Genomic DNA, 21,400 nt, shown 5'->3' with positions numbered 1-21,400 from the left:
CAGTCCTATGGTCGACCACTAATAGTCGACAGTCAAAACATTGACAGGGTGTAAAGGTCGACATGCATTTTTTGTAACTAAATTTTCAGCCGACAGGCGGTATTTCATGCCCTACCATCCACTAAGGTGTGGAGGGGGAATAAAATAGTGTGCCAAGCGAGACACCGAGCCCAAAGCATGGCGAGCGCAGCTGGCCATGCGGTACACTTAGACACACTCAAAATATTAAAAACATGTCGACCTTTTGACTGTAGAGGTTTTATACCATAACCAATAAATCTTGGGGGGTGAAAAAAAGAAAAAAGGGTCAATAATTCAATATTTTGTATCAGTTTTATTTTAAAATAAAAATAACTCATGTTTTAATCCATTACACTCACACTGTAACAAAAACAAAACAAGAGTGACGATTCATAGCAAAGAGCCAATGGTATATCAATGTATAGTTAGGGTACCATACAGCCCCCTGCAGTATTGATAAAGGGCCATACTATGCAGCTGAAAGAAGACGGGTGCCCCAACTGCGTCTTAATTACCCGAATTGCCCCCTATTTGCGCATTGTGGGGGTGAATGTTGGGAGTCTCCCATGCAGTCCACAGTAAAGGTCAGAAAGAAAAAAAAAACTATTTATCTAAACGTATCATTTAGAGACAAGCGTTTGCAATGCGACAATATAAAAAGCAGATATTAAAATCTGCCCGCCTTAAGCCCTTTCCACGTTAATCAAAAGAACAGAATATTTCCTAACACAGATAGATCGGACGCTGTGCTTAGGAGACATCACTTCCGCCTTAAAAACAAACATGTGACAGCTTACATTTAAACTATGGCTGGAAGTGATGTCACTTGGTTGGGGTTACACAGAACAGTTAGGATGCATTGTGTCATACGCATGCATTCACAGTGGTAATACAGCTGGGTTTACACTGCCTATGATGCCGAGGTAAAGCCAGCCACGCGGACCGGTCCCACTAGTACTGAATGTCTTCAATAAACCACTCCAAAAACCGGTCACTAAATTACCCAGAAGTCTATTTTGCCTTCATACTCCTTATTAGAAGCGGTTTATATGAATACCGGCCCCAAGCTAAGTACCTCCCTTGTGCCCTTTAATCGTTTTAGTCCAGTCATCTCTAGTTCTCTGCATACGGATTACGCTGCCCAGAGGCCAGGGCATTGGGTTAAAGAGCTGCCACGTAAATCGTATCTTCGCTCACTTTCTTGCGTGGTTCATATTATCATGCTGTTCTCCGGGAAAACACTATTTTAATGTACCCATGACTAGTTTTTCATCTGCATGACTGGCAACGTGTAGCCAAAAAATACTTTGGCAAGTGGAGAGTACAAACCAGGAACACTGCGGTATTCTAAATTCCAGTATCACCCGGCAGAGTTTCAGTGCAACTTTATTAAAGGGACAAAGTGGTACACCGCTGGTCTAATGCACCCACTCCCATCGAAAGACAGTAGCAACTCATTCACTTACATTTCTGCCATCATGGCTGAGATAATAGGAGTTTTATTTCTGACAACTGCAGGCTGTTATTCAATGTTAAATGTTATGAAGACTAAGCATAACTCTCCCCTATAGTACAAAAATCAATGGAAACGTCGGCTTAACCCGTGCTAGGCAAGGCAAGGTCAAAGGTGAGCAACTACAGAGCTTGATCCGATCCCTTGATATGCAGCAATTATCCTTTCCATGGAGCCTAACCAGCAACAAAATCAGGAAGAAAATAGTCCCACTTTCCACCCACACAATATGTAAAAAAAAAAAAGAATCACTAGTGTTAAAAGGGTTGTTTGTAATCCTTAATTGAAATCTTGTTCAAAGTGCAACAGGAATTGCTTTAAGCCCTCCAGCCATCTTTAGTCCATAGGCACCGTGGGCAGCACAGCGGAAGCCCAAGGGGCAATATTACCAATCAGCCAAGCGCATTAGACCGGCCACACAAATCTTGTTGATGAGCAGGGTCGTTAGGGCTTCGCTGTCTGCGTCGGGCATTTGTAAGAGAAGAAAAAAAAATAATGTCTGAAAGAAGCCGCCATACGCTGCATTTTCCATTCCGTAACGATTAGCTGAAATTTATCTTTAAAATATATAAATAAATAAAAAGGTGGGTACTCATGCCATTAAAAAAAGGGTCTGTTGGATCGTTCCCCCGCTTGAATTTAGATTTAATTTGATCATCTCCTTAAAAAGGAAAAAAGGGGGTGGGGCTGGGAGATTAGGGGGACCAGAAAAAAAAAAAAAAAAATCAGCTCTTTATTTCCAAACAACCCATCTTCTGTCAATAGAGCGATCAGAGACGGATCATTGGGTAGCGTGCATTTGAGAGCGATGGTTGGCCTCAGTCCTGACATGCAGAGAAGGGCCGATGGCAAGACAGGCATTGTAAACCAAGTGAAGGCCACGCTCTCTCTTTTGGTCCGTCAGTTTAAATGTTCTTCAGTGCGCCATAAGTCTGTACTGGCTTCAGTTCCTGTCCATAACATTACGTAGCTTACCGTCATACCTCACTGTCAGTTTGCTGCTCGCGGACTCACTGAAGCTTTGTGCCGAGTTTACGTTGTCTGCTCCTGGAGAGTTTCAATGGACAGAGGAAAAAAAATAATAATAATTTAGAATTAATATAGATCTATGCTGTGACCTGTTACATGGGGTGTCTAAGCAGATTGACAAGAGACAGATTTATTAAATAGATCAGGACAAGCCATAGGTCAGTCACTTAAATTTTACTCAATAGACAAAGAGGGGTAATTTATTTATTAGCCGTTTCTTATATAGCGCACACATATTCCGCAGCGCTTTACAGAGAATATTTGAACATTCACATCAGTCCCTGCCCCAGGGGGGGGGGGGGGGAACCAATTACCCTACCGGAATAGTTTTTGAAATGTGGGAGGAAACCGGAGCAAACCCACGCAAACACAGGGAGAATTTACCAACTCCGCACAGTTCGGGCCATTGTGGAAATCGAACCCATGACCTCAGTACTGTGAGGCAGATCTAACATGAGCATACTGTAGCGAATTAAGGTGCATACACACTGTACAATTTTATTGACCAACTTTTTTGACCAATTTTGTTCATTTCAGCCATTCTGAACGAAATTATTCAAAAGATCTTTCAGGGCGTTTGTGATCAATGATGATGCACATACCCGCCAGTTGTTTATCAAGGTTGTTCGGCAACTGTGCATGCAGCTCAATTTGGATATCTTTCAAAAAGAGCCTATAAAAACTGTAGCTAGATCTTCCGTCAACATCTTTCGTCCAGGACACTGGGTTCAAGGGAAATGTCTCTCAACCAAATTGGTCAAAAAAAATTGTACAGTGTGTATGCACCTATAGATGTGGGTGCCGGGTGTTCAAACTGAAATCTAAATTGCAGCAAGTATTTACCCTGAACAGAAACAAAGTAACTCACCAAAATCTGACACTCTCTCTGCACATTAGATCTGCCCCACCTGCAGTGCAGCAATATTTTGTCCATTTTGCGATCAAGTCTGAACTAAGGGGAGCGATTCGGCACCTGCCCCGATGGTCGGGGTTTGCACATGCGCATTTCTGCGAAAGGCCGCAGCCATCCATGTCACCATTAGATGCACGCTTGGGACCAGCATTTGGAGGGCATGCTTGTCCTTGTAGTGCTATTTGAAGGATCCTGGGGTACCCCCACGTGAGATTTAGATTTATGTATGTGCAAGTACCGCTTAATAAGCGGTACTTGTTTCCTAGCAGGGCGCCCAGTACGCATTTAGCGTACTGGGCTATTCACCGTAGTGAAATCACATCGCATGCCGCGTTATAGTAGCATGTGATGCGATGTCCATATAAAGTGCACAGGAGTGCTTACACAATGAAATATCGAATGCGATCGAGTGCACCAAATGCGATATTTCATTGTACAAGCACCCATGCCACGAGATGTGACGGGTGCTTACAATGAGATGTGATGTAAGCACCTATGTCATGGTTTAGCGTCAACCCCAATATCAACACCACCCCGAAGCGTGATGGAGCGCAGTGAGCCCCGCGAGGGGCGGCGGAATGCGTCCTCCGACCTTTTGATTTTATAGTGTGGCGAGCCCCACGGAATACATGTATAGTAATCTGTATCCGCTCGCCACGCTTCGGGCTCGGTGTCTCGCTGCGCTCGCCACACTATATAAAATCAACTCCACGCCGAAGTGGATAGTGGGGGTATGAAAAGGTCGGAGGACGCGTTCCGCCGCTGCTTGCCACGGTTCAGGGCAAGGGGATGTGAGCGGCTGTGTGCTGCCGTCCTGGTTACCTGGGGACGGCAGCACACAGCCACTCACATCCGCCCAGAAGCGTCCGGACAAACCGGAAGTTCGGGCGCATGCCGGGCAGCCGCTCCACGCAGGGACGCTGTGAGTATTCACTTTGTATTTGGTTATATAAATGTCACTTTTGATATACTATTCACCCTGAAAAAGGGGTTCTTATACCCCGAAACGTTGGTTAATAAATTGATTGCACACATAAATTTGTGGTGTGCTGCTGTCTAATCCCCACTGGACTATATTTATTGCACCAGGAGGCACCCACGTAAACTGGAATATTTGGGGAGAGTGCCGGTCTAAACAAACATATATACATACACACACACACACACACACACACACCCCTAGGAGAGTGGGAATCCCCTGGCCCTCGCATCTCCCCCCCCCCCCCCCCTCCTTTTATACAAGTGCCCTCCACACTTACCTGGCTTCTGATCTGGTTACTGTGTATTCAAACCACAAGATGTTGGGAATTAGACTGGTGTCACGAATGAGGAAAAATTCTGAGATGGGCCTGTAACAAGAGACAGGAGTGTGGTGTAACAGTGGCTGGAAACAAATGCCCAAAGTATGCGGAAGAGAAGACAGACAATCCTTCCTGCAATAATATTAGCAGATTGAAAACCGAATAATAATTTTATATTGAAGTTACAATGTTAAAGGTGCACATGAAAGCAAGTAACTGACGCACACTGGCACCTTCTCCATGTAAAGGGAATCTTTCCTCACCCAGGATATACAGCTGTAGGTAACCAGGCCTGGGCTGAATTCAAAGCCACATGGGCATAAAGTTGAAAATTAACCACTGTCTATGGTTAGCAAAGGAGGTGTGGCCAGTGCTGTGTGGGGGAGCCGAGAGGGTAAGAGATTTGTGATTAGCCACCTAGCTCAGCACGGGGCACCCGTCGCCCCGTGTATACAGGGCCTTAGACTATTAATTCGCTGCATGCAGCCTTATTTGTAGGCTAAGCCTTCCTATATTACTAACCACTGACTATCATGGGCTACAACTTGCGTATTAAGGACCTTCTTCTGGTCCACACGCAATGCTGCAAATTTGCCCGGCACTTGCTCAGTTCCCACCCCCTCCCGCTCGCTGATTTCCTTGCACGGCTGAAATTAATGTTTTGAATAAACATCCAGTCGCAGCCTTGGGTGCGGGGGGGGGGGGGACGACGACAAATCATTCGATGGTTGAGGGACATGCTCTGGCGTCTTAGCTTTGTATGCCCTGTAAGGCACCCGCGTCACTGTCTAACTTCCATGGGCACAGCCAGGGTTTTTACAGGAACACCCATGAAACGCTGGCATTCCCATGGGCGCAGCCCATCACTGCCGCCCCACTCCCGTACTGCTAGGCACCCAGCCTCTGCGTAGGAGCATAAATGCCCAGACGCAAAACATCACTCCGCTGTGCGAATACGATGTAACCAGAACAAGGCCCCAGGGCTGTTATTTACTAAAGAAATATTAGCAACTGCAATCTTATGCCAGAGATATAAAAGCATTCATGTCAAAACCCGTTTTTTCAATCCAAGACAGAGCACAACAGCTCGCTAATTCCCCTACATAATGAAATAGGTAAGATATAGGGGGAGGGGCCCTAAACTGCACACCCTGGACATATGAGGTGCTACCTGCTGAGACCTGTAGTGCAGCAAGCAGGAGGAGGAGTTTGCAGGTGCACGCTAAATATAAATGCTAGACCTTTTAATATCATTGCTATATTGCATTTCTGAGGTTCTTAGCATAATGATGGCCATTATTATGGGTTTGTCCACAGGGCAGCCCAGCAGTACCACCCCATGCATTTCTGGTGGTTCTGCTGGGCTGGCCTGGCAGGTCCCGTGCCCTGGACCTGTCTCAGAGTAGTGTTAGGGACTATTGAGGTAACCTGGACTAAGACGTAAGATACCCCAGACCTTCAGAGCCATAGAATGAACACAAGGATCTCGGCATGCAGAAGTATATATCCTGCAGAAGTGTCTGGACTAACAGTAACCAGGACAGAAAGAGCTGAAACCTGAACAGGGAGGGGAAGGGGTATTTACAAAGGCGGTTCACTCCAGGCACCTAGGTCTTGTTCATGGTGCATTGAAGCTACATGAATGAGGACACATGTGTACCAGCCATACGCACATAAAGAGGAAGAATTCTAGAATTGCTTGAGTTTTGTTAAGCAATGATGAACCATATAGGGCTTTGTATGACTTACCAAGCTGCGATTCTAGGGAACAGTGGTGTAAGGATCTCCTGCGTGACAGCAAACCAGGCTACAGCTAAGAGGCTTCCAGCCACGGCTCCATACGTAACCTGGCTCCAACTGTGGTACATTAGATACACTCTGCAGAAGAAGCAGGGGGCATTAGACAATGGGTAACATCCAGCAGCCAACAGTAAATGGAAGAGAAGGCCAGCTTTGTGCATACCGACTATAAGAGACTAGACAAGCTGCTGTCAGGAGACACAGAGACAGGACGTGTCGCCACAGCAAGTCCAAGAAGCGAGCATTGTTTGTCTGGTGCATCCTGAAAGAGAAACGGAAGTCAGGTCATGGCTTCAAGTACAAGTCTATAAAACCAAGGTACAAAGTCCATATACACTGAAAGAATAAAAAAAATATACGTGTACCAAACATGGACCTCAAGGAGCACCAACGGTCCAGGATTTAAGAATATCGTTGACTGATGAAATTCAGCGGGGTACTAATTAAAGGGGTCTATTTACCAAGCCTTGGGCAGAGCTTAAGTACCAGCCAATCAGATGTATCTGTCCAAGGCTTAATAAATTAACCACAATCCACCTGTGACCAATCTTGATTATCCTATAAATATGGGACCATTTGGGTGCCTTGAGGACCGCTGCTTCCGGAATCCGGATTCCACCACTTGATGAAGACACTGCTTCGGAAAGGGAGTAGTTAATGACTAATTAAACTAATTGTAAAGCTTACAGTTGCTTAATAAGTCCTCAGGGTGGTGCCAAAGCAAGTCACAGTAATCTATTCCTAAAAATAATTTACGGAAAGAAAAAAAAAAGACACGGGGATCACAAAGGTATCTGCAGAGGACACTCACAGGATTGCAGAAGCGGATCCTTAAACTGGGTACAGACTACAGGATGTGTGCACCCAGCAAAATAAGTGGCGTGGGAGCCTGGCGCAGTGCTTTCACACTAGCCGATGTCGGAGGGTGGAGCTGGGGCCATGCTGTCCTCAATAACTATGTGCTCCCTGGTCTGTACATTCAGGGTGACGGAGGGCATTCGTAACCACCTGCGAGAGCATGTGTGCTTGCAGTTATTCTGCATACACACTAGGAAAGATTTAAAAGGAGAATACTCAGAAGTGGAAAAATGAGTGATACGGTTTCAAATATTGCTTTTGTGTATTGGACTTTGATCACTAAGGGCCTTTTTCTGGTCCACACGCAACGCTGCTAATTTTGCAGCGTGTGGATGATAAGCCTCCTGCCCAGTTCCCCACATGGCTGCGAATGGATGTTTTGCATAAATATCATTTTGCAGCCTTGCGTGCGGGGGCCAAATCATTTGATGTCATCGTCAATCCCTGTATGGGAACAGGGCAGGCAGTTGACATCCGGTGTCACGTCACTGTCTAATTTCCATAGGAACGTTTTCCTTAGCGTTTTCATGGGAACACATGCTCAGAAATGCGCATTAGCAAGACATTGCTCCTCTGTGTGAACGCACGGGGGAGTGATCAGATTAGAATAAGACCCTAAATCTCTGCTAAACACGGCACAAGAAAGGTGACTTATGGGGGGTGTAAAATAAATAAAAAACACACAGTCAAATCAAGGTAGAAACCATCATAAATATGTTTCTTTCCCACAGAAACCAATCAGAATCTACCTATTTTCCTCTAGTAGGTGCTTAAATGAATAAGTAGAATCTGATTGGTTGCTACGGGCAACATTTAAACTTCGAATCGAACTCCCAATTTAGTAAATTTCCCCCTAATAGTATTTGGTATTGGAAGGAGACCATTAATGACTGCCAAGCTGCAAGAACAGGGAGCACATGTCCACACGTTAGCAATGTCCTCACAACAACCATTATACTACTCATGCAGCTCACCTGAAGTATAGGAACAGGAATGAATACACGGAGAAGAACCACATAAACTGTGAATGGCTGGAAGGTAACCCATATTCTGTGGTGACGGTTGTGTGCGTACCTGTTAAAAAGAGAAGAACATAAAAGCAAAACATGAATCAGTCTTAGAACTTAACGAGACGCTGGGTACAGGCAACCTGGGGGAGAGCAGCTGACAATCGTGCATACGACTGTCCCTCGCTTACCTTCACAAGGCCGAGGCTCCCTCACTATATTCTTTATTAACCAGTTTACTCCTTCATTTATTACCAAACCTCCCAGGAAGGAGATCTGAAATGGAGAAAGAACAGTGAGGGAAATGATCTGAAAGGAAAAGATCTTACTTTTTTTTTTTTTTTAAATAAAAAGAGCCGAACCGTGTGAAGTTCTCTCTTGAATATAATTAATGTCACAAAACTGATGAGAATGAAGATTGGTCCAAGGCTGAGGTAGGCCAAGAGCTGCCCGTAAACGTCCCCTGAAACAAGAACGGCACACAATCAGACAACCAGAAGAAGCTCCTTCATATCATTTCTCTGCGTGAAGATAAAAGGACAAAGCCCGTCTGGTGCGTCGCTTGTGCACCAGATGGAACGAAAAGCCCAATAGGACAACTTTTATAGGAGCTTTTCCTCCTATCATCAGACTTGTCATGGCCATTAGTAAGTAGTATAATATCCCTGCAGAACAAAGCCACATGGAATGACGCAGTGCCGTATTTTTTTTAGCTCGGCCAAACTTCTTCATCCGGGATACGGTCATTAGGTCTACACCGACTAGGTCGACATGGGGTTTTTCACGGTTTCTTGAGCAGACATGTGCCGACAGGCGGTATTTCATGCCCTACCATCCACTAGGGCATAGGTTCCCAAACTGTGTGCCTAGGCACCCTGGGGTGCCTCAGGACACTTGCAGGGGTGCCTTGGGTTGGTGGACCAAGATCAATTCATATTATTTATGGTCAATGTACCAGGCAAAACCAGTGCTTGTGGCTGCCAATCATAATATATGTGGACAAACAGAAGCAAATCCTGACCCTCACCAGATAACTGTGACATAAAAACACAATGCACTTAATTTAATTATTTTTTTTTCCTGAATTTCTCGATATGAAGCATTTGGCCTAGGGGTGCCTTGAAAATATTTTGATGCTCTAGGGTGCCGTGATTCAAAAAAGTTTGGGAACCCCTGCACTAGGGCGTTGTGGGAGAATAAAATAGTGTGCCGAGCGTAGCATTGCGAGCTAAGCAAGGGGATGCGGTGCACTTCAGACTGTGTCAACATTTGGGTAAAAAACGGTGAAAAATACCCATGTCGACCTAATGCTTGTGTCGACCTAGACCCATGTCAACACAATGCTTGTTGACCTAGTTAAGGTGCCCATACTTGTTACAATTATTGTATACAATATCGCATCTTATCCGATCTCGGTTTTGCGATGAGATCTAGTACAAAAAGTATGTGCTGCAGATACTTTTTGTACTAGATCTCATCTCATCTGATCTCATCGCAAAACTGAGATGCGATGAGATGCGATATTGTATACAATAATTGTAACGTGTATGGGCACCTTTAGACCTAACAACCCTTCATCCTGCATCTTTTAGTCCCACAGCAGTGACCGGGACAGTACAACATGGTTAAAATGATACTAATTGTTAAAAGGGACTATTGTTTTTGTAGCATAGTGGGAAGAGCCTTATGAATAATTAAGTCACTGGTTTTTGCTGAGCAATTATCATAAAATATTCAAGGAAACCACAGAGCAAAGAAATCTAGATGAAAGCTGCAGCCAGACAGCGTGTACAGAAGATGAGACAGAGCTCTGGGCAAACAAATTAGCAATGGAATAACAACCCATAATACATACAGAATCATATGGATAAGATATAACAAACAGCTCGAGTATGCAGCTATAACCCCCAACATATAATAGACTGGGGCAAGGCAGGATGGTGATATGCATTATATGCCCGGACTGTCTGCTGCAGCTCTGCTGAAATGTACAGTGTATTGTACACCCAGGTGTCAGAGGCAGCTGAGGCTCCTCCCAAATAGCTACACCTGGACCGGGTGATTTCAGAGGCAGTGTAGTAAGGGGAGAGTCTCTGTATGCAGGTTTCCTATCCAACAGGTTGACATTTGACACTGGTGTCATGGTAACACCGTTTATGTAGTCATTCCTTCTCTAACACTAACAGCAAGCCCCAGCTAGCAATGGGCCTCATAGAATGTCAACATCAATACAGTGTTGACATTAATGATGTCACCATCACTGCTAACCTTTAGCTGCAGACATAGTGACGGCAGGTATACTGACACCACAAAACCCCTTCCTGTGTAGTGATCCACCAATGTATAGCTTCCCCAAAACAGTCAGCAAGTTTAGGGTCAGATGTGGAAAATATTATGTGAAGTTGTGCACCCAGATCTGCCACAGGAGAAAAAAAAAAAAAAAGAAATGAAGTGCAGTGTTCGTTCTAGAACCCTGCTTCTTCCAAAACGCCTACTCGGGGGGGGGTCTGTATTTCAACACTGATATGCAGGCCAGACCTGTGCTAGATGCACCACAGCAGAGAGATAACCCCAAGAGGGGAAAGAGGAACTGCACAGCTTTTGAAAGTTGCAGGGTGCTAGAATGAATCGTAGAAGCATATACATCTGGTCTACACCAGGAGATCTGGCTCATCAATAAAAAGTTACAGTATCCAATGTAATGCTTTAAGGAGATGTCATATACATAAGACTGTGCCTGACCACATTCATAATTACTATAGTCACATTTAACATATAGGACACAATAAGGCCTGATTCAGACCGACGAGCAGACAGATGATATACGAGGAGAGGCGGTACACTTGCGTGAAAAACTCACGTCGACCTTGCCATTGTAGACCTAATGCTTGTGTTGACCGTCCAACCCTTTCAACCTATTTCATGTTTCAACCTTCAGTGGAAATAGTGCAGAAAAGGGACAAATCGTATTAGTGTATGGACCCCTCTAGTGACGCACCACCCTCCATAACACGATACCTGCAGCAATAGAATGGTGGAGAGGACATAACACACAAACTGATATCATCGTCCGGCTCGAATTGCTATTTTCAGTGCAGAAAAGTCTCTTTCCTCTGATAAAAGTGTAAGGAGACGTTACAAAGGGGAGAGCGGCTCAGCAGCTGATAAGCTGGTTCTCAGTTATAACTGTCACTTTCCTGCTAAGATATCCTACACCAAAGGGAGGGACCTTCAGAAGCGCATGATGATTGATCTATAGAAAACAAGCTAAGATACTTTTCGTACACAGTCAAAGGGGTCAATCCTATTAGCGCCGAAGGGTGCGAGGTGCAGCTCAAATGTTAAAAAGAAAAAGGCACCCGAATTAAGTCGATATCGCACCCTTGCTGGGCCTAATTCGCTTAAAATTGCTTGCAGCCCTATGGAGGTGTGAGCACTTTTAAGCTACTTCAGTCCGCCGTAAAGTGCACCCAATGCCGTGATGATTCGCGAGTGACAATCATCCGCACCTAAAAGGATCAGCCCCAAAGTATTTGGAGAACATATATTTGATAGACTAATTTTTTTATTGAATCACTAGGTGCAAAATCTACCATCTCACTGTATCGGGATATGGTCATTAGGTTGACATGCATAAGGTCCAGGCTTAGGTCAACATGGCATGTGAATACACGCAGCCTAGCAAATAGGTCTGAATCACCCCATAGTCAGGTGTTACATGCATCAGTTTCGGCCAAACATCCAAGGTGCACCATTACTGATCAGCGCATTAGACTGTACATGCCAGAATTCTAACAGCCAATAAAACCACAACTGTAGAGAGACTGGTGTGCTCTGAAAAGGCGGACAGGAGACACAGGGGTCCCAGAACTATCATGGCTACTAGTAAGGCCACAGTCAGATCTTACAAATTAAACCCATTGTATACACATTCAACATATAGTGTAGATTAAGCACATAAGGCAATTCATTGTAACTACAGGCATGCAGGATGCTTCCTTAGTATTTGTGTATTTAAAAACCCTACAGAGCGGAGAGGAGACGCGATAATGCAAAGGATATCGCTCACTTTATCATCGTTTGTAATATAGTCCAGTGTGCACGCTCTCTATATTAATGATGCAGGTCGTTAAGGCTATCCTCGGCACACGCAGCTTAATTTTGACTAGATCATCGAGGACAAGGTGTATGGAGTGGGGACCCAATGACATCCCTGAATTATATCGCTCAGTGTGTATGCAGTATTTTTGGTCACCCGGGAGTTCAAGGAAAATCATTGACGATACCATCAACGTGTATGGGGCTTTAAATGATATGTGGGTACGCATCATTGTGCACACCTACAAGTCGTTAACGCCCCTCCCACCACCTCCCCTGTCGTCTGACCAGTCAGATTTAGCCTGGGAGCCAGGTGACACTGAACGATATAGTTAACGGAGCGTACCCGGCCTACTGCCAAATCTGATGCATGGTCATAGCTGTACACATGGTTATTAAGCATTAAACTACACACATAAAACATAAAATACTGCACTAGGCTGAGTGGTAAGTTACATGTCACTCTCTGTGTAATAGATGCAAGCAGAGTTCTGACCGAATTGCTATGAATCAGGTGCATGCCATAGCCCTGGCTGGGGACACAAGGGTCTCAGACAGGACTACAAGACCCCATTAAGGTACCATGAGGACAGGCTGCAGGTCTGACACATACTCAGCACAGAACAGTAATTGCCAGACATGCAGCTACCATGTCATGGTGACTGAATGCCATGTACATCGTTGGTCTCTAATCCCCAGGTACCCAGACACTGTAATGCAGACAGACACTCCACGCATGCGTACAACGCCGTCCCACCGCCTGGCAGCTTATGCCGCCACCAGTGCGCATGCGCAGAACCCAGACGGTCCCGTGAAGAGATCACAATCCGGCCATTACATCTTCCCCCAGCGATTCTCGCTCAGCCAGCGGTTAGCCACGACGCAAAAAAACAGGAAGGACGTTGTTTACCTGCTGCAAATTCAACGTGAGTAAGCGAAACTGGGCGCCATTGAGCTGACAGCGAGCACTGTTCCACAGCCGCCATCTTACCCGGATACCGGGCGTTTGGAAACAGCCAATTGAGAGGCAGATAGGAGGAGGCGCTAACCAATGGGAGGGAAATGTTGGCGTTCACGTCAGAGGGAGCCAATAGGAAACCGGAACAGCTACGGGATGAGACCCAATAACTGCAGAGGTGGGGAAACAAGTGACGGAAGCACGCAGACGTGTGTGTGACGCAGCCAATCAGAGGAAGGGACTTCAGACGCAGTAGCCAATGGGAACACGAAGTGCAATTTTTAAGGCTTAGGGTACATACACCAATGGGTATATTAACTGCGTTGTCCAATCACTGCACTGGTGTTAGTATGGCGGCAATTGCGTGCCTGTTTCACTTTCTTCGCTGACAGGGTAGGGAGAGAAGGAATTGTCTAATAATACCCATGATACATTACTATCATATTCCCACATTTAGCACTGTCCTTATTTAATTATTAAGTCTTATGAATGAAACTCTTAAACCATTCATGAATTTGGTTCTGGTTGATAGATTTGCGATGTTTAGCCACTCAATATGATGACACAGACGAAAGGTTGACATTAAATCATACTTGCCTACCAGACCCTCTCCATGCGGGAGAAAATGCTCTGTTCCTGGACTTCCCTGGATTTTCTCCCGCATGGAGAGGGTCAGGTAGGCAAGTATGCATTAAATAGGTCAACATGGTCCAAGGGTCGACACAAGCAAATAGGTTGTAAAAAAAAAAACATGAGTTTTTCATAATTTTTTGGGACTTTTTTCATACTTTACCACATACTTGCCTACTTTTAAAGTTTTAGAGACTGTCAGCAGCACTTATGGGGATGGGGCCCTGATGTAAACGTCGTTCCACCCCTATTACATACCCTCCAACTGTACCGATTTAGCCGGTACAGTACCGGCAGGTGGCCATACACACGCAGATTTATCTGCAGATCTGTCTGGTTGGAACAAAAACATGGTTATGGATGAGAGCAAATGACAGTTGACCATTTGCTTGGAAATGCTGGAAAACTGACAAACTGTCACTCATCCATAACCATGTTTTTGTTCCAAACAGCCAGATCTGAAGATAAATCTTACTAGTGTATGGGCACTTACTGTACCGAATGTACCGATTTTTCTGTAGCCAGCTCCTCCGACTCTGGGAGTTGTAGTTTTCTATTTCAGTTCTGTACTGTTGGCTGCTCTTCCGGCAGCGTTTGCTGAGAGGGGGAGTGGCTGGCCAAGAAGACTTCATTTCCCAAGGTGCCCTGCAGGGGGATGCAGCGGACCCGCCGGGAGACTTAACCCTGGGTTATGTTGGTCACATGGTATACACGCCGGAGATGCAGGGCGACTTTTCCTACTTTCCGTATAGCATCATGGAAGCACCTTGCTTGCTAGCTGAGCTTGGCTGTCTATAGCAGATACATTCCGTACACAGACTGTACGGCTCACTGGTGCTGCGGCAACTTCAGCTTGAAGCTGGTGGTTTGGCCGAGCACGCTCGCGATCAGTGTACACATCTTGTTTTTTTGATTCCTGCTGGCGGTCACTGGGAAGATGGCTGAGACGCTGGAGCATGTTATGTTAGGATCTCTGCCTCCGACCTGCGGAACTTGCTGGCAGCCGGGGACATCACACTGACCAGAGGTAGATAGGGCAGGCTACAGGGGGGCAGGGAGACTTTACCCTGGGTTGTGTTGGGAATTATGACAGACGCCGCCTGATTAGGGAATGCAAGCCTTCCCGCTACTAGCTACCGCAGCGGCACATAGCCAGAGGGCCGGTTACTGATGCAGAGCTGAACTGCTGGGGAAGGTAGGCAGCAGTAGCTAAGCATGTGTGGGGTGTATGACTCCACTTTCTAGTGGTGGGAGTCCTCTTTAAAAGTAAAAAAATGCACAGTACACATTGCACAGTATAAATTCGGAAAGGGGGTGTGGCCACGCCCACTTTAATGGCGGACACGCCTACTTCACATATGGCCACACCCCCTTCCCGAATGTGTACCGATTTCTGCCCTTCAAATGTTGGAGGGTATGCTATTAATGCAAATCTCGCAATTCACGGGTCTTCGATGGGCGGGGCTTAAATCATGATATTTGCCTATTTAGCCCCTCCCCCAAAAAGGCAGTGAATCATGGTCATTTAATGCTGTGGCCAGGGAGTAGGGACGGCCAACCTTGCCAATCATCAATGTCATTGATGTTTGCCATCGATGGCAATAGTGCAACTGGATATCAATGGTGTTAAAATATGCAATGGATGACAATCAATTTTTTTTTTTTTTTGCTATCAATGGTTATCCATTTTGGTTGACTGATTGGCCTGTGGGCCAATTAAAACACAGGGGAGGAGCTTTGCGTGTGCCAGGGGGCAGAGCTATGCTCCATGTCACGTCACTTTGGAAAGTGATGGAGAGAAACCATCTGGTGCTCCCCCATCAATGGCAAAAGTATTCATCATCGGCCATAAACCACCAATGATTTCAAATCATCAATGGTCAATGGCCATCCCTACCAGGGAGATGGGGGGTGTCCGGCAGTATCCAGGAGGGTTGCCCATCTTTCTGGGGGGCTGGGAGGGGACACGATTTTCAGGAGCCTCCAGGCCATTCCTAGAGGGTAGGCAACCCTGCTTTACATCCACATGGACTATAATTGGGACCAGTAAAGTACACCAAGCTGAGCCAGGCACCAGGCCCGAAGACTATCGAGATACTGCAGGTCTAGCAACCAGATCCACTTTTGGGTCCAGTGTCCTATTCCTAAAGGTGGCCATACATCAGAAAGACCGGTCATGATTGTGTCCAATTTCCCTTCAACTCGCCCACAGTCCTTGGTTGTTTTTCGACACACAATGTACTCACAATCTGTCATGCAATCCGTCATACAATCCATCTACTGCATGATTGTATGATTGAAGCTTCATTTCAATAGGGGGCTGGCCTACTAGGATCAAAAGGATAGGAGTACCAAAAATCTTGTTTTTAAATTTATTTTTTAATTTACAGGTTGCCAGCAACTACCAATCTGCTCACGTCTGCTGCGCTACTCCATTATTAAATAGCCTTAATGCAGCAATCCTTTGCAAACTGTTTTCAGAGTACTAACAGAATTGTACAAAAGGACGTCCACCGTTCTCTTCAGCCGCCCGCCGGTCTGCTGCTTGGAAACTTCTGTGGCTCCCAGCATCTTCACTGCCACAGGCCACCCGGAAGCTGCACCTCTGTTATCTGCTAGTCAGGGAGGGAGTGTCACATGACTCTGGTTGTATGAGCCATCTAAAGACAAATTGCATGTGCTTAAAAGCACATGCAATCTGCTCCCAATCCCAACTGATCTGACGTGCAGCACGTCAGATCATAGGACCAATCCTCCAATCCCCCAGGGCCGGCATTGCATGATTGTGTGCACACAATCTGCATACAATCCATGTTACAATCCATTGAGATTGTATGATTGGGTGCAATATCTTTCAGGTGTATGGGAGCCTTAACTCTCATGTCCCACAGCCTATCTAATCCTCCCGCAACCTAAAATCTCTCCCCGCCCTCATCCTAAAAGTACGTACACACTGGCCTATATTTCGGCCATTCCATTGAACATCCGATATACAGATGGACCATCGGCCAGTGTGTACTATCGATTTACCTGTGAACAGAGTCAATATTCACATATATCGACGCATCGTTCTGTGTCCACATGTGATCCACCCGCTACAGGACCCGCCAGTGATTGCGAGTTCAATGGGCGCATGCATGCAAATGTGTCCGTCCAGGTGTGATGTTTGTCCTGATGGATTCGGAAGCGGTTGTATGGGCAGATCGCCCTTGCACACAGAATGTCGATATATCTATGAATATCGACGCTGTTTACAGATATATTGATGCATGTAGCAGATATATCTGCTAGTGAGTAACCAGCTTTACTTTTAAATCCCTCAGCTTATGGCTATGAGCCTAATTTAAACCTGATTACAGGGCACATTTTGTTTGCAAATGGACAAAACAATGTTACACTGCAGGTGAGTCAGATGTAATGGTGCCCTTACACTTATGCGATTGGATACGATGCAACATCGCAATGTGATGTCCCATCGCATTCTTGTGGTGCCCACTGTGTTGTTGTTTTTTTGCAGCACCCAATGTCACATGCCATCTGCGATGCCACATCAGGTGCTGGTAGCGGTGGAGTGGGGACCGGAGCGCTTATAGTGGTGGAGCCGAGTGATGTGAAGGAGCGCTGGTGGCAGGGCTCAGCAGTGCCGGCAGAATGTGAGAAAACTATTTAAACACTGGGCAGCCCTCTGAGCTTCTTACATTCAGCAGCCTTACATTCAGGCGGCTGCTGATTGGCTGAGAGAGCTCAATCAGAGGGCCACCTGGTGTTTTAAATCATTTTTTTCAAAATCTGCCGCTGCTGAGCCCCACCGCTGCCAGCGTTCATTCACAGCAATCCGCTTCACTGCCGCCAGCACTCCGGTCCCTGCTCCACCCAGGCTCTGGCCCCTACAGCCCGAACCCACTCCCGATTGCATTTGAGCGATCACATGTGGTTAAAAACCACATACGATCGCTCATGCAATTCGATAAATATTATGTGCACCACATTTTTTTTCCATGTGACTGGCGGGCCTGCGCATTGTCTGGGGACCCATTATTCATGCATATAATCCTTCGATTTATAGCACAGATGCAGTCGAAATCGAAGGCTTTGAAACAAAGGATTAGATGCAATATCGCCCTACTGCATGGGCTACATAACGGGGGTATTTCTGGTTGGTTTGCAAAAGCATACTCCTTCTTTAAGGGACAAAACCATGCTACACCGCAGGTGGGGCAGGTGTAATGTGCAGAGAGACTTACATTTGGGTGAGCTATTTTGTTTCTGAACAGAGTAAATAGTGACTGCTCTATTCTTACACTGCAATTTAGATTTCAGTTTGAACACACCCCACCCAAATCTATAGGTGCCCATACACTGGACTGAGTTTGGCCATTTTTTATCCGATTTCGACGGATCGGCCTGATATAGCAGATGAAAACTGCTTTTAACATCTAATCCGATGCGCGGTCCAGTGCACATGTGATCAGATCCAGAGATCTTACGTGCAGCACATAAAAGGTCTTAGGGGACCATTTATCAAGCAATATTTGCGGCTAAATCCCCGAAAACGTGTTAACCGCAAATATTATGTATCACTGAAATGTATTAAAGGGGGACCGCAGCAGGAATCTCCAATCCCGAGACCCCCCACTCCATCCTCTGGCAGCCGAAGAGAGAGGGGACAGCGCGGAACAGGCTGCGGTAGCGGCGGGCAGGAGATTTCAAAACTACTCTTCAAATTAACGGGCGAGCGCTGAGAGAGTGTATGTAAAAATGGCACATAAAGTGCGAAATTGTATGGAACTTCACCCGGGAAGCTGCCTAGCCATAGCCCTCAACTAACGCAGCCTGACCCTAACCTTCCCCCAAGTGCCCGACCTCTCCCATAGCCTGACACCCCCCCCCCCCTAGTGCCCAATTATAGCCCTACCCTCCTGCAGCCTAACCGTAGTGCCTGGCCTCCTCTCCCATGGGTGTGATATGGGGCTCCAACTGCCGGTGCTCCGACAGGGCGGCGAGCGCAAGGAAGCCCCTTGCGGGCCCACGACTCGCTATGCTCACCACAGGTTCTATTCTCCCTCTATGGGGGTCTTGGAGACCCCCACAAGGGAGAATAGCCCATGTGAGCACCGGCAGTCGGTATCCCGAAGTTGGGATAGTAATCATAGCCTTACCCTCCCGCAGTCTAACTCTGACCCTCCCTTCAGTGCCTAAACCTAACCTCCCATCCAGAGGCAGATCTAGACCCCATGAGTCCCTAGGCAAGATACCAGTTTGGGGCCCACCTTGTTTAAACAATCCATAATACCATTTTATTGCTACTGATTGCAGACATCATCAATAGATTAGCATGTGCACAGTCTACCATTAAATGCTCAGCTGTGTGCACATAGGCATTGCGTACAAACCTGAATCAGGCTCTAGGTCTTTTAGAAGAAGGCTTACTACCTGTGTCACATTTAAAAGGGGATTTTTGTAAGAACTTACCGTTCGAACCCCTTTCTCTGAGTCCAGTCCGGTGACACAGCTAACCTTGGGATGTAGGAGGGTCCGCAGGAGCCAAGGCACCTATAGCTGAAGCTTTTCCTCTGGCTGCAGGCTCCTCCCCTTCTGCATCCCCAGCATGCTCCAGTTCAATCTTAAAAAGCACACTAGGATACACAACTCAGTACAATGCCCGACATCTTATACGCACAATCATATAACCATAACATGACACACATGCACGGCATGACTTACTGAGCGTAGGGGAGGGATCGCTGTGTCACCGGACTGGACTCAGAGAAAGGGGTTTGAACGGTAAGTTCTTTTTTTTTTTTTTTTTACATCCTCTTTTTATTGAATTTTTAAAATTTTGCTTATAACAAAGCAAGATGAAAAAGAAAAGGAACAACAAAAAGACATACAACAGCATCGAGTATGTACTGCCAATACATTGCATTATTATCATCCTACGTTGTTGATTAGACAATACAAGTGGTCAGGTCAGGCAAAGTTGTTATAAATTAGGACGTGGTCAAGTTCCCTGTATAATGTTAAGTTTATAGTGTGGTAGGATTGATGCATTTATTATGGATATTTATAATGAACTACCATATCAGGCCTAAATGGCCTGACATGGTATGGGATTATAACATCACAGGCATACTGTCACTTTGTACCTTGCGAGTAATTACCTATCTAGTTGAGTATATATTGTGTGTGTATGTAGACTATTTCTCTTACTCATATAGTGTATATCAAAGTAATGTGTGGTTATTATAAAGAGTAGTACAAATACCATTCTGTTATGTGAATAGGAAGAAAAGCAGTGATTAAATGCTTAAATAGGAAAGTGAAAAAAGGAGAGAGAAAAAAAAGAAAAAAAAGGGAAAAGGTACTTGTTAATCATTAAGTCAGCATTATTATAGAGTGTTACTTTGTGTAATTATTAATTAATAATGTTTTTCCCTTAAATGTCATTTGTTTACGTGTTCCTAGTGTGCCAATAAAGTGAAACTTTCCATCTATTCCATATGGTGTCGTGTTTACTAAGTGTGTTTCTACCAACAGATAAGTACTTCTCTTGCTCAGCTGTATAGTTAGTCAACGCTATCCATTCCTCGATCACTGGGCCGGTTTTCGCCATCCAGTATCTTGAAATAATCACCTTGGCTAGTGAACATAGACATATTACATACATTTTTAAACCCCAGTCAATTTCACTTGTGTCAAAAATATTCAATAAACAACAATTCCGTGACAATAATTCTCTCTTTACCCCAGTATTTACCATTATGCAAATCACTTTGTCCCAGAATTCAGACACAGGTTTACATTCCCATAACAAATGGAAAAATGTTCCTGGGAATTCCTTACACCTCCTACAATTTATAGAGGACACTGCCCCATACTTGATCATTCTCGAGGGGGACATATAAGCTCTATGCAATATAAATAGTTGAATTTGTTGCACTCTCAGTGCGTTTGTAGCTTTAGTGACCGTTGTTATAGCAGATTGCCAATCCTCCTCTGTTAGTAGCCCCACGTTATCCTCCCACTTAACCCTCAGTTCCTCAAGATAATCGCATGGGGTCTCTCTTATTATTGTTTTATAGATCCTAGATACTTTTTTCCTATTTCCTGATTTGATTATTTTCTTAATCGGGGATTCTTCAAAATTTAGGGATGGGGTGACAAAACGGTGGTTGTAAACAGTCCTTAATTGCAAATACCGAAAGAAGTGGGTCTTTGGGAGGCCAAATTCAGTCTGCAATTGTAGAAATGATTTAAACTGGGCATCTAGAT

The 21,400-nt window shown here is 45.4% G+C and overlaps 2 protein-coding genes across 3 annotated transcripts in view; one reads left to right on the top strand and one right to left on the bottom strand.

Annotated features, from left to right (window-relative positions):
- Positions 1-314: 314 nt before the first annotated feature.
- Positions 315-13,603, bottom strand: DOLPP1 (dolichyldiphosphatase 1). Its single transcript, XM_083158753.1, has 8 exons — positions 13,451-13,603; positions 8,805-8,905; positions 8,634-8,718; positions 8,410-8,509; positions 6,741-6,839; positions 6,527-6,655; positions 4,736-4,825; positions 315-2,581 (listed from the first exon to the last, which is right to left on the bottom strand). Exons 1-8 carry the CDS (start codon positions 13,524-13,526, stop codon positions 2,545-2,547), a joined length of 717 nt encoding a protein of 238 aa, XP_083014879.1. The 5' UTR covers positions 13,527-13,603; the 3' UTR covers positions 315-2,544.
- Positions 13,446-21,400, top strand: part of PIGY (phosphatidylinositol glycan anchor biosynthesis class Y) — a 28,168-nt gene continuing 20,213 nt past the window's right edge. Inside the window, exon 1 of one of the 2 annotated variants that reach the window (XM_083158755.1) lies at positions 13,446-13,466. The gene's annotated coding sequence lies outside the window, so the exon portion shown is untranslated. Of the gene's footprint in view, positions 13,467-13,822; positions 13,892-21,400 lie in introns of those variants that run through there. The other variant, XM_083158754.1, reaches the window with a different exon arrangement.

The sequence above is a fragment of the Crinia signifera genome, chromosome 9 (genome assembly GCF_055691185.1).
Source record: "Crinia signifera chromosome 9, ASM5569118v1, whole genome shotgun sequence".
Taxonomy (NCBI): Eukaryota; Metazoa; Chordata; class Amphibia; order Anura; family Myobatrachidae; genus Crinia; species Crinia signifera.
This window is presented reverse-complemented; position numbering and strand designations above follow the sequence as displayed.

Coding starts and splice junctions, on each gene's coding strand:
- DOLPP1 (XM_083158753.1), bottom strand. CDS start 13,526: ATGGCGGCTGTGGAACAGTGCTCGCTGTCAGCTCAATGGCGCCCAGTT. Junction 8,906..13,450: donor TCACGTTGAATTTGCAGCAG/GTAAACAACGTC, acceptor TTCTTGTTTCAG/GGGACGTTTACGGGCAGCTC. Junction 6,656..6,740: donor TGTCTAGTCTCTTATAGTCG/GTATGCACAAAG, acceptor CTTCTTCTGCAG/AGTGTATCTAATGTACCACA.